At 40.9% G+C, this 16,597-nt stretch overlaps 1 protein-coding gene across 4 annotated transcripts in view; it reads left to right on the top strand.

Annotated features, from left to right (window-relative positions):
* TRPC7 (transient receptor potential cation channel subfamily C member 7) overlaps nucleotides 1–16,597 on the top strand; it is a 126,186-nt gene that overhangs the window by 73,003 nt on the left and 36,586 nt on the right. For 2 of the 4 annotated variants that reach the window (XM_075996369.1, XM_012761202.2), the window contains 2 exons: nucleotides 961–1,125; nucleotides 9,644–9,860. In XM_075996369.1, coding sequence (XP_075852484.1) covers nucleotides 961–1,125; nucleotides 9,644–9,860 — 382 coding nt within the window. The remainder of the gene's footprint in view (nucleotides 1–960; nucleotides 1,126–9,643; nucleotides 9,861–16,597) is intronic. The other 2 variants (XM_075996370.1, XM_075996368.1) reach the window with 1 other exon arrangement.

Below are 16,597 nucleotides of genomic sequence, written 5' to 3'. Positions count from 1 at the left end.
TCCCCACTAAATACAGAGACATCTTCTGTCAATCATAGTCCCAAATACTCAGGACAGAAAACCTGAAGGGCCCAGTACAGGTCACGGCTCCACCCCTAGTCCAATAAGCTATATCAAGAGGGTGTGGGAGCAAGGCTACACAATGTAAAACAGCCACGCAAGGTCCATCTTGTAACTCAGGTATCAAGGCAGGATGGTTCCAAGACAGGGAGGTGGAGGTAAGAAGGTGCCACTGAGGGGAAGAGCCACTGTGTCATTGCTGCAGCAGGCCACAAAAACCCTACGGAACCCAGGCCAAGGCCACTGAGACACAGTGAGAAAACACTGAGGAGTTTTAACCAGTTCTCTGAAAACACTCTGAGCATTTTTCTTTAGATCACATAGGAAAACCTTTCTAATTATCTTACTTAATTCTGCAAGGCAGTGTGACAGGCTCCATTTTGCAGATGAGAATACGAAGGGTCAGAGAGGTTAAATAGCTGTCCCAAGATTACCCAGCTAGTAAACAGTAGAACAAACTTCAAACCCATGTCTGACTCCAGACCCCCATCCATGCTCCATCCATTCCTCTGTGTTGCTTCCCAAACGAACTCTGCCCAGAGATCAGGCTCCCCTGTTCAGCTGAACAGCCTGGATGGGAGACAAACATTTATCTAAAAGTTTATTGTCATTTTCTGTCCCCGGGACTTCTCCAGATCCTCAGTTTGCAAAGCACTAGTTCCACCAGTCCTGTGTGGACACTGGCCACAACACGAAGCTCCCCAGCACCCCCAAGTCAGATGTCCCTCACCCCCAAACCCCGGCAAGTACCTGGCCCAGCTGCTCTGGCTCTGACATGCAGGCAACCCCTCAGGTGAAACATCTCAGCCCAAAGCTACTCCCAGGCTATATATTGTTCAAGTGCTATCGATGCCATTTTCCTGTTTGCGTTTTGTTTTTGTTTTTGTTTTGTTTTTACAGTTCGTTGCTCATCCTAACTGTCAGCAGCAATTGCTTACCATGTGGTATGAAAATCTCTCAGGCTTGCGTCAACAGTCTATCGCTGTGAAATTCCTGGCTGTCTTTGGAGTCTCCATAGGCCTCCCTTTTCTCGCCATAGCCTATTGGATTGCTCCGTGCAGCAAGGTACAGACCGCTTAAGGTGCATGTCGTTTGCGGTTATTTCTTCTCTCTTCTTAGCATGACCTGTAGTCCATTTTGTTCATATCAGTGGCTGATCTTTCCCCACATTTAAAGATAATAGTCCTGAGATACTTAGCACAAGAACAACAACCACATAAAAGGAAAGTGTTAAGACCTGCCCTTTTTAATCATTTTTTCAGAGAGAGAGGAGTGATAAAATGAGAAATTTTAAACATGAGAGGCATAATTTTAAAGGATCAATAACTGAAAGGAGAAAGAATAAAGGCACTTTTCCTCCTCTGATTATGCAATGTCCTAAGCATGTCCTCCAAACCCATAGTATAAAAATTATAATCATGATAATAGTAATAGCCAACATTTGAGTACTTTCTCTTTGCTAAGCCCTTTTCATGGAGTTATCTCATTTCACAACCTCAATTACATTATGACGCACACACTTCATGCAGTAGGTTCAGAAAGGAGAAATAAGCAGAGTCCAGTGCAGTTCATGCTGGGCACTGCAGGCCCCTCACATCTTCCTAGTTTCCCTGACCTCCTTGTTGGGGTTCTGGCCCACATGGGCAGCTGATTAGGTTATGAGAAGGAAAAAAGCAAAGGAAAGAGAAAAGGAGCTCAAAAGTGCTGGACTGGGTTCTCTCCCCAGGGGTAGGTGTTAAGCGCCCACTGGTGACAGAAGGAGTGGGACCTGCAGGTGCCAAGCCACCCTCCTGCCTGCCCACCATCCCCACAGCCCAGCCGTTTGGGCCAAACCCACAGAAAGCACCAGCACTCCAGCTTCAGGCAAGAGTCAGCACCTGTAAGAGAGTTAGCAAACCACGGCCTTAAAAATTTGAAATATATCCCATGGGTCTGAGATTGCCATTAATGATTCCAAAGCTGCATGTACCTAGTGATGAATTAAAAAAAGGAATTAAGCTTAAGTAATCAACATTCAGTGAGAGAAACATGACTACAAGAAGATTAGTTCCACAACAAATTTGATCAGCTAATACAGTAAATGAAAGTGTCACCAGTGAACCGACCCTCCTGTCAATTCCATGTAAGGGTAACTCATACCAGAACGACAGGCCCACCTGAGATTTCAGGGCTAATGATGAGGCCAAATGACCAGGTAGGCAGTAACTGACTGCCTCAGAGTAGGTGCAGGCCACAGGGAAAGGTCAAACTCCTTCTTCAGAACAGTATTAAAAACAAAAGCCCTCATACAGAATATTTGCAGTATTCAACCTTACACTTATTGAGGATTTTGTTTCTGTGGCAGTCTACGGTGACAGGGACTTTTAAATCAGAATTCCCCAAACAACATATGTGTAGGTGAAGGTAGCTTTTCTTTTCTGTCCTTCATTATGAGCTGAAAAGAACACAGTGAGTGAAAAAATGAACCAGATTTAAAGCCGGATGGAAGGTGATCACTGGTTTTAGGCACATGTTTTGATGCTGGAATTATCTAGTCTGCACCCCAAGTTGGATCCTTGCCTTCACCCACAGCCTCAATCGATAGGGACGCTTGCCTCCACTCCCTGAGCCCCAAAACAAATTCTAGGCTGTTCAATCATTAAAATAACAGCAATGTTATGGAGAAAATGCTGCCAATTCTCACTTTTGCTACAAAGCTAAATTTGACAGCTTCCAGCAACCTGGGACTAGCCAAAACCAGCAAATTGGTCTGCCTCTGCCTGCCTGGTGGCATGGGAGAAGGTTCAGAAAGAGATGACAGGCCAGTTGCTGGCTAAAGTTTTTAGATTATTGGCAGGTCTGAGAAAAAGAATCTTGGCAAATATGCAAATGTGATACCATTAAAAAAGTATGTGGTTTTGAGGAGGGAATTCTGGAATTTCTTGGCTCAGTAAATCCAGGAAGCTAATAGCACCATGGGGACTAGGGAGTCAGACCTATAGCAGTCTTCTGGAACATTCTGGAGGAAACGATTGCCCTGGAGGAGAGTTTGGTCCACAACTGGCGCTTCCTCTCCTCTGTTCATATACTTGTTTGATTCACATTGGTGCTCCCAGAACTTCCAGTAATACTAAAAAAAAAATTTCAAGATAAACATGATATAATCATTAAGCCACTTGTCACTCTTTTGCACTTTCTAGATTCCAAGTCTGAGTTCAATGCAGTGGAGGGTGTGCTGAGTGGCAAGTCTTAGTCTGTGGCATGAGATGACTCTTAGTGCCACCACTCATTACAAGGAAAGATTCCCTCATTAAAGAGCTTGTTGAACCTGCTCAGAGGCAGCCAAAGGAGAGATAAAATAGTCAGGATATTTTTAGTGTTTCCTTTCACCGTTTAGAAAGAAATCTTTTCAAGTATGGCAGACGTATTAATGGGGATTACAGGGAGGTCACATCTGCCATGTGACAAAACCAGCCCTCTCTGAGGGCTCCTAATGCCCAGAATATCATGTCCTCCCAAGAGGAAGACATGGTGGAAGAGTCTGTTTATAGGTTAGTATCCCTTCTCCCAAGGGGTCACTGCTATAATGCCATGGAAAAGCTAATGTCATTCCAGAGAAGAGATTCTATGTTCTATGTTCTAATAAAATTAATATACCTATCTCTAAGAATTTAGACATTGATATTCTTTTATAAATATATTTGTAAAATGTCACTCCCAAACTCATCAACTTATTAATGTCCATCAATGTCTACCAAATGGTGAGATTTCTGTTTCTAACCCAACGGTTCATTCACTTCCTAATAGTTGCCATCCTAATTTAGGGGCTATTAGGAATACCAAAATTACTTGATTAGCCTGCTAAAATGACCTCATCATTTCCTTCCTACTGAATTGCCAAGGCTGTCAATTCTATTTTTATATTCTTTTCAGTTTCTGAAGGTGCCTAAGAAAGACAGTTAAATAAGAAAATTATAAGGCTAAAGATGTCAACAGAAGTTCAGCTTACTAGTATGTTGGCTGAAGAGGGTAACCAAGTCACAAATGGAGACATTTGATGATAAATGCAGGCCTGGGACATGGGACAGGTTATTCAGGGTCAAGAAAAAGAACAGTGATTTTGTTTATCATTTCTCACTGCCATCACCAACGGGTGAGGTCAGGCAGCCCACTGGGAGCCTGGTGAGTTCTTATCCACATGGGTGCACAGCCGTTAGGTCTTTTCCTAAAGAGTTCTTTATCCTCTCAACAAGGGCTCCAATGCCAAAGGGCCTTTACGGCTGATAAGGCTGTTTTCTATCCTTTGCTATTCCATTCTGATTCATAATTTAGATTGTTTGCCTGTTAAAGCCTCAGAACTGAAAGAAAAAGTCATCCTCAAAGGCTCAAACAGTGTTGCTATAGCAGGTGGATCAGGGCAGAAGTTGGCATCATGGAAATGCAGAGAAACTGCACACATCATAATTCTGAAAGTGTGGGAGGAAAAGCTGACTTCCTCCATTACCTGTTAACCTGCATTATTTAATTATCCTTAAAATTAGTCCCAGGACTCAGGCAGGGAGAACGTAAACAACCTTAGAATCCAACCTGGTACCTTTGTTATGTGTAATCTATCAGTTCTTATTGCCACATAACTCTCGCTTGTAGAAATATCACAGTGTCAGTTGCTACCCCTGTCCAATGTCCCAGACAGGAGCATCTGGTGAGGAAGGCTTAAGTGAGTGAGCAGTTTTGGACGATCTCTGCTATGCCTTACCAAAGCCGAAATGGTTTGAAACACAGGTCCTCATGCCATGCGGTCCGGGGCTAACCAGGAGAGGACCATGCTTCCAAAGGCCTCTGTTTCCCCCACATTTAGCTCTACCAGAGGGCAACACTAAAGAAAAGCATGATGCAATGGTTGAAGCATTGGCATGGAGTGGAAATCTGTGCCAGGAAATAAAGCATTGATGTACTTATTTTATAAATGCTTCTGGCCCCAAGTCCAAAAGGACAGTATAGCACCTGTCCCCCTGCTAGGATAGGATTAAATCCTAACTTAACGAGTACCAAGAGTTGATCACTTTCATACTTAGCCCAGTTTGAGCCCTGCAACATTCCTCCCAGTAATCTCCACCTATTTCCTACCTACCACAGTTGCTAACCAGTGTCTCTCCCCACCAGAAAATCAGCAACTTTGAAAGGAAGGATCAACTCTTCCAGCTTGTGTAATCTCCATCCCTCCAGTGCCCAGCATCATGATGTACGTGGTACCCCAAACAGGCTCATGGCAGAAATACGTAGGGATTCTATGTGGGTCCACCTTTGCGTCAAGTTTCTTTTAAGTTTCCCCTTAGCAGAATTCCCTGAGACCCCTCAGTGCCACATAGTACGCCAGGCGCTGTTCTACATAATTCATTGCTTACATAAGCCCTACACAGTAGGTACTATTTTTATCCCCATTTTATAGAAGAATAAACTGAAACACTAAGAGATTAACCTGTGATTTAAACCCAGGGTCTCTGGTTCCATACATCTGTTCTTAGACACTGAGCGTGCATGGGCACAGAGATGCACACACAGCCCTCTCTAGTTACGTCAGCACCACGACAACCTCCAATGCCTAATATAATATCTTAGCTGCTAACTGACCTTGGAATGGACTTGACTCAGAACTTTAGAATTGGTAGGACCTTTCTAGAAAGGACTTTTCTACCCCTCATGACAAACTCTACCCTTTCCTTTTCTTGCATTAGAAGCTCTACCTTGTAAATCCCTCCATCACATAGCACCTCTTCAGCCCCCAGGACAAAGTATGGATTAACACTGTAATGTGAGACTACTCTAATTAGAGATACCTAGTGAACACACACACTGCAAACACACACACACACACACACACACACAGTGAAAAAAGGGAAGATTCCTGAACCCTAGGTTAGACATGTGGGAGAAGCATCTTGAAGGAATCTGCCACTAATTTAGCCAGAACTTACTTCTCTAACATTTGAGAAGCACTCAACCTTAAAGATGTGCATGTTTCTTTCTGGAATGATTGGTCTGAGTTTGCCTTCATTCAGCTTATAAACTGAGTCCTTGCTTAGGACCATTGGCATCTGGCGGAAAGTGAGGGTGGCATTTGGGGAGGGGGACTCTGGTGGTACAAGGCCAGGAAGAAATGCTGGAAACATTCTCTGTGTGATCTACTACTACCATCACAGCCATAGGCCTACCTTGTCGGGATACTGGGACCCACAGGCCACCAGGTCCCAGCTAGGTGCCTATATTGTGGTTAGGGATAAGGGCCCAGTGGCAGGGAGCCCAGAACTACGCCAGCCAGTAAAAGCAGGTGCTCACCCCCAAGGACCCATGAACGCAATCTGTTTGCAGCTAATTCAAGAGCACTACTCAGTTGCTTTCACATTCATATATTCCTCAGAGTCAAATAGCAGACAGGAAGCTTGGGCTGAGCCAGAAACCTAGATTCTACAGGCTTGGATTTCCTGACACGTTCTCAGCTCATAAGGCCCTAGTAATGACTGAGCTGCTTCGGACCATGTTTTCAGATTGCCCAGTTCTTCATTCCAGGCAGAGCAGGCTAAAGCCCCCATCTCCTGAAGCCATACCATCTCTTTTCACACCTGATCCAGCTTTCATGATTCAGCAGCCAGGAGCTGCTGGCACATACTGGTTGACCTTTCTCCTCTCTTTTGGCTCATATGGTGGCCTTGTGAAAGGAGGAAGTTTTCCCCTAGGGGAATTTGCTTCAAAAATTATCTGTGTGAGTCAAAGAGGGAATTTCACAAAAAAAGAAAAGAAAAAGGAAACCACTGCAATGACTGGATCTCATGTGACTTTTATCAAGGTTTTACCAGTTAAAAACATGCATTCAAACTCAGCAGAGTAGGAAAAAGCATGAAATCGTAACCTCGCTTTTCCCTCCTGTGACCTAGATCAAGCAGAAACTGAGCACAGGATAACCTCCCAGGTCACTGAAGGGCATTACCAGGACTTTTTGTTATGGTTTGCAGTGAAAATAATAATTTCCACAGGCTCATCTTCTGCTAGAAAATAACAATTTGAAGGAAGTAACAAAGAGAACGTTAAATTCCTAAAACCAGGTCTTCCAGGGGGATTCCAAGGCCAGCTTAGGTGCAGGGACATACAAATTCCAGCACTCAGGTGCCGTTCCTGGGTGAGAAGATGGAGAGCTATACTCCGTATCTTCATCTGGGTGGTCGATGGAAGACACCTCACAGATAAAGGATTGGGGAAAATTGACCAACAATCCCTTAAGAGCTGTGTCTATCTCAGAGCTCCCTGTCTTTTTCTGACATGCCTGTGTCCCTTCCCTCTCCTCAACCTCCCCCTCCCCACTCTCCACGCCTCTCCCTGTGGCCAGGCCATTCTCCATCTTCCCTCACCTTTCATCAGCACTTCAGTCAGGACACAGTGACAGGAAACAACGGGAAGACGACCTAAGGCTGTCTCCTGGACACACAGAAATATCTCAAGGTGCTGGTTGGGAAATGGGGCTCCAAGATGCCAACACTGTTAGCTAAAATATTGAAAAATTCACACCAGCTATTTGATATTACATAAATCAAAGTGAGACATGGTTTTATTCAGTTTTTTAACTGAATTTATGTGAAATATTTTATTTGTCCTTACCTGTAATCTCTGCATTCTGAAATTAGCCCATCTGCCTATTGCCAAAAATAATCTACAATCCCTATTTTTGTAAATAATAAGTGAAACATTACAGAGAAGTGTTACTATAAGATATTTGTGGGCCTATGATTGTCTGATAAACATATTTTTATGTTTCTGAAGTTATTACTAGTGTCACATGAAAATATGCAGGTGAATGCAGATGAATTCTAACACAATCAGGGATTCCCAATGTCCAGACCGGAGATGCAGGTTTTAATAAAAGATAAAAACTAGCACTTCTTTATCGCAATAGATGGGTTCTATGGCATCAGAATCATAATAAATCATTTTATACTAATAACCAGAAAAATTAAAGTAGATGATTACCATACTAAAGCACATTAAAAGGAAATTATCAAGCCATCTCATTTATAAATGTTATGTTGAACATAGTCATAATTAGAGGAATTTTACCTAGAGAAAGCCCTGTAATTTATCTTCTGTTGAACCAATACTTTATCTCCTGGGTGACATTTCACTCTAGGACTCCTGAATGAGGCAGAATGTGAATGTCAAGTAATCAGTCACTGGTTATAATTGAGTATTTCCCCTGTAAAAGGAACTGAGCTTTAGAAAAGATTTTCCTCTTTGCTCTTGTCTTACTGTCTTACCTGGATGAGGGGTAAGGATTGGTGGTTAGGTGAGGACAATGACAGTGACCTGGAAGAGTCCCAGGTGAGTTCTTTAACAGGGGGTCAGCAAGGAGTCAATGTACAGCTCCCAATTCAGTCCTCAAAGATCCAAGTAGCCTTCAACTGGGATGTCATGAGATGGAGGAGATGTAGCCAATGCCCACTCTCTAACAGACATCTCTTGGACTATTTCAGGCTCCCATGGAACAATTATACAAATTAACTATGCACCATGCCAAAAGAAAAACCTCAATAAATTTTAGAGTAGTATCATAGAGGCTATGTTCTATAAAGGTGCTACAATAAAATTAGAACTTTTTAAAGCAGAGAGAGGTAAATATGTCTGGAAACTAAATAATCCCTGAGTTTAAAATAAACTCAAAAGATAAAACGCTACAAGTCAAAGTGTAGAGTAACGCAGCTAAAGCAGGACCTAGAGGGAAAGGTATAGCTTTAAATATAATCATCAAGAGACAAGAAAGATTGAAGACAATAAACTAAGCATAAAACCCAAGTAAAAAGATAGAACAGCAACAGAGCATATCCAAAGTGTATTATTTTAAATTGTGAACTTTCTTCAGACATTATTTTTCCCAGATTTGAAGGGCATAAAATTCATACCCATGTGACTGGGTGTATCAGTGCAATGAAATGTAACATGATGATATGTCAATGTGCTCTGTTAATTTCTCGTAGCCTCTCCCACTAAGTTGTCTAAATAGAAAAAAACTGAAGTCAGTGGAAAGTAAATTTGATCAAGCAGAATCTCATACAAAAGTGCAAGACAGGCCGGGCGCGGTGGCTCATGCCTGTAATCCTAGCTCTCTGGGAGGCCGAGCCGGGCGGATCGTTTGAGTTCAAGAGTTCGAAACCAACCTGAGCAAGAGCGAGACCCCGTCTCTACTATAAATAGAAATAAATTAATTGGCCAACTAATATATACAGAAAAAAATTAGCCGGGCATGGTGGCGCATGCCTGTAGTCCCAGCTACTCAGGAGGCTGAGGCAGTAGGATTGCTTGAGCCCAGGAGTTTGAGGTTGCTGTGAGCTAGGCTGATGCCACGGCACTCACTCTAGCCTGGGCAACAAAGCGAGACTCTGTCTCAAAAAAAAAAAGTGCAAGACAAAATGTTGTCTGGGTTCAGATAGCAGTTTCTATTCAAGATGGAGGATTCTCTGGTAAAATTCTAGTGAAAATAATGTTTTAAAGAGAGACCTGCATCCACCTAGTACTGCCAGTTTAACATGTCTTGTATGTATTTTATACATTTTGTTTCCAGCTAGGACGAACCCTGAGGAGCCCTTTCATGAAGTTTGTAGCCCATGCAGTTTCTTTTACAATCTTCTTGGTATTGTTAGTTGTGAATGCTTCAGACCGATTTGAAGGCATTAAAACCCTGCCAAATGAAACCTTCACAGACTACCCAAAACAGATCTTCAGAGTGAAAACCACACAGTTTTCCTGGACAGAAATGCTCATCATGAAGTGGGTCTTAGGTAAGCAAGTTGCTCTACCTTTTATTCTCTCCTTCCCTAATAGTACATTATTAAACTCTGACTTCTGAATGTTTCCCTCTCCTCTTGAGTACACTCTCCTCAGACAAATTGGTGAGTGGATAATCAAGAAAAATTCCAAAGTCACCTCATGTATGTGCTGGTATATAAGATGCACAGACTTGTAATATAAATCCTAATTTTAAAAGGAAATGTTTGGGGAAAATTCATTAAGCACATGTATTGAACATTCATTATACATATATTGAAAGTAGTTACACATGAGAAATATATTTTTTTGGTCGTTTAAATACAGTGTACTAGAAGCCTAAGGAAATCAAGCACTGCTTCTAAAAAAGGGAATAAAATTGCATAGCTTAAAATATATTTTTGTTCTCACTAAATACTAACCTATAGTAGAATTGTGATAATAAATATAAATCTAAAAAGTTAGGAGAGTGACATTTTCTCATTATTTGTGTAAATGAGTGTACTAAAAGGCTGTGAAATTCCTCTTTGTAGTGATATTTTGTGCTGCCAAGGCCTGCCAAGGAAAAATTGTTCCCAATTTCCTCATTGATTAACTAAGAATGGCTATCTGTCTTTTACCCAATTCATAAGAACTATTACTAGTGGTAATAAGCAAAATAAAATAAAACTGGCAGTGACTAAAATTGAACATGGCAAAATGTGTTATAGGATTTTCTAACACTGAAAACTACAAAATTGATTGGTAAAAAAAATCAGTCTTGGTAGGAAAAAAGTTAAAAATTGCAAAGGCTATAATCAGTGATACTGTATATATGCAAAATCATACCAATAAATGTTAAGATTTACATTAAAAATAATTTGATGGGAATATTTTGAATAAAAAGAATATTTAAAACAATGAAAAACTTATGCAGTATTAAGACTGAACTGGCTAAATGGTGTTCACCCCAGATTTTGCATTCTTGACAAAAATTCAGTACTGGTATAATTTTCATTATGTTTATGTTCACAAACACTGAGTCAAAATGTATTCAGGGTCTGTGCCATAAATCAACAAAATCACAAAAGAACAAATACTTGAAAAGATAACCCAATACATAGTCTGTTCTAATTAAATAATATAGCCTCAGAAAACTAAAAGAGTTGAACCACTTACAGAGCATCCTAAGGAGGTCTATACTGACAACAATTGGGAAAATAATCTATAAGCTGGATTTCTAAAAAGGAGATGAGAAGAATGGTCTTATCCAAATGGCAGAGGTAGGACAGCATACCATACCTCCCCCAGACTTTTAATTAACCAGCAAGCCTGTGACCAAAGGCTCACTTAGTGGAGTCACTGGCACTAAAGTTGGGAAGGGACATTGAAGTCTATTGCAGAGTGAATTCTATGGCTTAATATTCACAATTTAAAATCCATCCCATTTCTCCCTAGTACATCCCCCAAGGGTTTAACTAAATTAAGCATTAACATTAGGCATTGTTTAAAAAACACACATGTTGGGTTTATAAATAAAAAATTAAAGTACTTACAACATCCATCACCCACCTACCCCATTTTCGCACCTGGATCCCAGGTAGAAGTCTCCGATAGATACATCCAGACTTTCCCTTGAACAGGTATAGCTGCTAATGTCAACAGCACCTCCTGAACCATGACTTCCTCCTGAGTCCACATATTTCTTTTCCTGAGTATCAGAGCATTATCCCAATAAGAGGGATGTGTCTTCAGCTACAGGGAACCCAACTCGTATAGGCTGGTTCCAGCTTCTGCCCATAAAAGCTGAGCTTTCAAGACTGTTACTTCAGAAGTGTTGTAGAGAGAATAACTTATTTTTCACTGACTTGTTTCCTACTGTTTCAGACAGAAGAAAGATTCTAACTACTTTTTCTTAGATAATTTTTTTCCAAGTTTTGTTACAAATAATTTTAAGAAAATGCAAAAATCAATAGAAGAGCATAATGAACTCCATGGACCTACCTCTCACCTTCAACAATTAACTATTCATGGCCAAGCTTTGTTTCATCTATACTTCCCTGGCTTCTCTTCTTCCCAACCCTGAATTGTTTTGAAACAAACCTCAGTTATCATAAAATATCATCTGTAAACATTTTTGTATGTATCACTAAAAGGTAAGGTCTCTTTTTCCTTTTTTAAATCTTTTTTCTTTCTATGCTTTACACTTTTTCTTTTTTGCTGTGGCATCTGTGATTTTAATCCCAATCAGTAAATTTTTCATTTCAGATATTGTTATTTTCAATCCTTGAAACTTTATTTGGTTATCTTTTATATCTCCTATTTCCTTTCTCATATTTGTACTTGCCTTTAAATCCTCAAACATATTGTGCATACATATAGTAACTTTTGAAGCCTTGACTCATAATTGCATCATTTCTGGGTTGATTTCTATTGACTAATCTTTCTCCTGGTTATGGATCACGTTTTCCTGCATCTTGACGTGTTCAGTAATTTTTGATTGAATGATGAACACTTTACATGTTATGTTGCTGAGCATCTGAGTTTTGCTGTCGTCCTTCAAAAAGTTTTTGGCTTTATTCTGAAAGGTTGTTATGTCACTTGCAGATCAGTTTGATCCTTTTCAGACTTTTTAGAGTGGATCTGAAGAAGCTTTACCATAAAGATTATTTATCTTTGTACTATGGAGACACACACACTTTTAGGGTTTCTATTGAATGCCCTGAGTAATCAACAAGAACTACCAGCTCTGGATGGTCAGAGCTCAAATATCTCCCCACTCTGGGTGAGCTCTGGACATTTTTCAGCTTGTTGCTCCCTGGCAGTTGTTTGTGGAGTTTCACCCTCTATATATATGCATGATTTAGTACATAGCAAACATTCAAAAGAACCTCTATTTAAATTTCTGAAGTCTTGTGTTTGTTTAGTTTTCAGTTTTCTGTTTATTCGCTTGCTTGATATCGCATGGTACGCATCTCTCTGGAGCTGTGCCATACAATACCAATTAATCTCTGCCTCTTCCACTCAGTGAGACTGACGACCATGCTTCTGGGCCCCTCCGCACGCACTGTGAACCGGAATGTTCCTCCAGAAAAAAGGCCATGTTGGTCACATGGCTCACCTCACTTACTTTACTTACGGGTCACAGTCCTGCACTGCCTGTTTCCAAGGCCTGGAAATAGTTTTCTTTTTTCTTTTTCCTTTCTTTCTCTCCCTCACCCCATTTGTTACTACATCATGACTGGTAACAGAAATTGGAACAATTTTTCTAAAACAGAATCAGAAAAAGCATTATCAATCCTAAAAGAAATATAGTAATTTCTTAATATCTTCAAATATCTAGTCAGTAACCAAATTTCTTTGATTGAGAGAGGTAAGTTGAATAAATATCCACATGACTTGCTTCGCCTCTTTCTTGAGGTCTCTGTTCAAATCTCACCTTATCAGAGCAGTGGGGTAGGTATGAGCATGCCCTCTTACCCCTCCACTGCAATAAAGTGAGAAGCATCCCAGGATGTGGAATGGATTCAGGGGCAAGCTGGACATGTCCAAGAGACTAGCATGGCTGGAGTAGATGAATAAGGAGGAGAGAAATAGGAAAGAGGTCAGTCAGAAGGGATAGCCTTTTGGAGAGTTTTGAGCACATAAATGACATCATATGACTTCAGTTTTTAAAGGGTCACTGACTGCTGTGTAGAGAACAGATGATTGTGGGATAAGAGCTGAAGAAAGGCGACCAGTTAGGAGGCCACTGCAATGACTCAGACAGGAACTGGTTGGTGAGAAGGTGGTGATTATATTTTGAAGGTAAAATCAATAATATTTACTATTACTGATTGTATATGGGATGTGAGAGTCAAGGACAAGTTCAAGTGCTTTAGTTGAAGCAAAGGCACAATAGAAAGCCACATTATTACATATGTGTTCCCTCATATGTAAAGAGAGGATAATGACAGTAGCTAGCTATCAGACTCTTACAAAGATTTAGCGTTTATCAAGTGCTTAGCACAGGACCTGGCACTTACAAGGTGCTCAATAATTGTGGGCTACTACAATTAGAAAAGAGGAGGAGGAAGAAGAGGAGTTTTGTCAGGAAATTTTTTAATCTATTAATATCATCTTCCTACCTGGAAAACAAATGAACCCTGAATGTGTCTGAGGCCCAGATTTGTTGCAAAGAACCTGCCACTGAGATGGTGTATGGATGTTAGTGCTAAGGATTCAGAGCTTCTAGTCATATTCTCCCTCCTGTGAGTTCTCAGAACACCCACATCCTGGACCAGTGATGAGAAGCTAGCCATAGAGAACAGTGCAGACTGGTAGCCCTGGGGGCCATGCCCATTTAAGGAATGTGAATACCTAAGTCTCACAGGACTTTGAAGAGGGTGCCCTTCTGAACGACATGTGAGGCAGGGACTGCAGTGAACTGCCTTTGAACTGTCAAGCTCCATCTCCACAGCCTGCAGGCCATTGCTCAGAACCTGCCTACGTGAAGCTGCTCATTTCCCCTGAGGCCTCCTGGCACTTCCTAGCCTGTTTCTCTGCCAGACACCCTCCTTAATTATCAGTGACCTTGTTCTCTGGGCTCCAGGCATCCCTGAGTGAGGAGAATTTTGCCTGATGGAGGCTCAAGTGCTCAGCATTCATACCCCTTGTGCCACTGGCCTCTGAACACTGCTCTCATTGACATGCTGGAAGCAAAAGACAACGAGGCTCAGAGCTTGGATATACAATGCTGAACTATGCTCGGCCCTGTGGAATCAGGAGGCCTAATTTCACTCACTTAAGTACTTAATTTCACACATTTCTTTTTTCATTAAGCATTCCTGCTGCTCAAACCCTTGGGCTCATGTTACTTTTACTTATGGCCTTGGAATAATTTAAAATTAGTCTGGGTGAGTTAATATTTAAAGCTAGGAAGACTGACACAGAATTTGACCATGGAGGAAGTGATCTGCAATGCCCAATGAGCAGCTACTGTAAGAGTCAGAAAAGTCAGTTTTATGCAAATAATTTGCATTTCAGATTCATAGAGCTCTTAGTACTCAAAGTTACACCAAAATTCCACTTCATTCAATTGAAAAATATAGAATCTGAGGTCCACAGCAAAATAAGGAATTTATCCAAAGTCATACTGCCAACAATAAGTAGCCAACCTAGAACTTGAACCTAGGGCTTCCCAAATAAATCCAAACACCCTAACTTAGAGCCTAGGATTCTCCCAGAGCCCAACTAAAAACAGTTCCACTAAGATACTGAGATTTTAACTTGGGAACACAGGAAATCAACAAACATTATTTTGTCCAGATGGCAATGGCTTTTCTAATAACATTTTTACAATAAATACCTATTGAACAAGCACAGATGAAAGTACATGTCAGTGTTAAGAAAATTATTACTTCACTGAATTATCACACAAATTTTGATAGAGTATGCTTGAGACATGGGTTTGTTAAGAAAACAAGGAGCATCTTGTAAACAGATCAGCAATGTTTCTGAATATTTCCTACCATGTGTCATTTTGACACAGATAAGCAGATCTTTATCAAACAAAGCTATAACTCTTCTCTACACAGCTGCTTTTCAAATTACTGTTCTCCTTAGAAAAACATTTCAATTCCTTTTATTGGATGGACCATTTTCACCATAAAAGGAAAAAAAACCTGGTTTTAACAGTCCCTGGACAGAGTCCCAGAGGAGTAAAGGTGACGAGTTCGTCACTCAGATGTGCCCAGAGGCAGGCCTGTGACCAAGTCAGGCCAGGGCAGAGCCCTCCTGACTGACTGACTGCTCCCAGCATTGCCTTTGACTCCAGGCTTTTTCAGCAGCTAGATCCTCAAAGACCATTGTATTGTAATGTGGGCATCTATCAGTGTGCTTGGGTTTGCGGTCTGGGGGAAAGAAAGAAGGAACACCAGCAGATGGGGGAGTGGGGCGGAACTGTGGGAGGACTGCTGGGTGGACCTGCTCTGCTGAGTATAGGATGTATGCAGATAGCGGAAGGTCATGAGAAGGCCTGACAGCCTAGCTTTGGAATCCGGACTTTGTCTTGAGATTATGAGGAATACACTGCAGGTGTCTGAAGAGAGAAGTGATAGGATATGAGGTAAGAGGATAGAGGTAAAAATTGAAAGGGCAGATTCTACAGCTAGACCTCTGGCTTCAAATCCCAGATCTCCTGCTTCCCACCTGGGCACATTACAACCTTCTGTGCCTGTTTCATTAGCTGTAAAAATGGGATAATAATAGAATATATACTTCATACAACTGTTGCAAAGATTTAAGGGAATATACACATATGTGTGTGTGGGTATATATGTGTATATACACACATATATACATAAGTGTGTGTATATATGTGTATATTCGGCAGCCAGAACAGTGCCTAGCACATAGTAGATGCTCAAATTATACTTGAATAGTTAAGTTTTAATATAGGCATACCTAGGAGACATTGCAGGTTCAGTTCCAGACCACCTCAATAAAGTGAATTTCACCATAAAGTCACATGAATTTTTTTGGTTTCCCAGTGCATATAAAAGTTATGTTTACACTATAGTAGAGTCTATTAAGTATATAATAGCATTATGTCTAAAAAAATGTACATATCTTAATTTAAAAATACATTATTGCTAAAAAATGTTAACAATCATCTGAGCCTAAAACAAGCAATAATCTTTTTGCTGGTGGAGGCTCTTGCCTCAATGTTGATGGCTACTGATGGATTAGGGTGGTGGTTGCCAAACGCTGGGGTGACTGGCAATTTCTTAAA

This window comes from Microcebus murinus, chromosome 21, assembly GCF_040939455.1.
Source record: "Microcebus murinus isolate Inina chromosome 21, M.murinus_Inina_mat1.0, whole genome shotgun sequence".
Classification (NCBI taxonomy): Eukaryota; Metazoa; Chordata; class Mammalia; order Primates; family Cheirogaleidae; genus Microcebus; species Microcebus murinus.
Note: the sequence above shows the minus strand (reverse complement) of the source record. Positions and strands in the feature narration are given on the sequence as shown.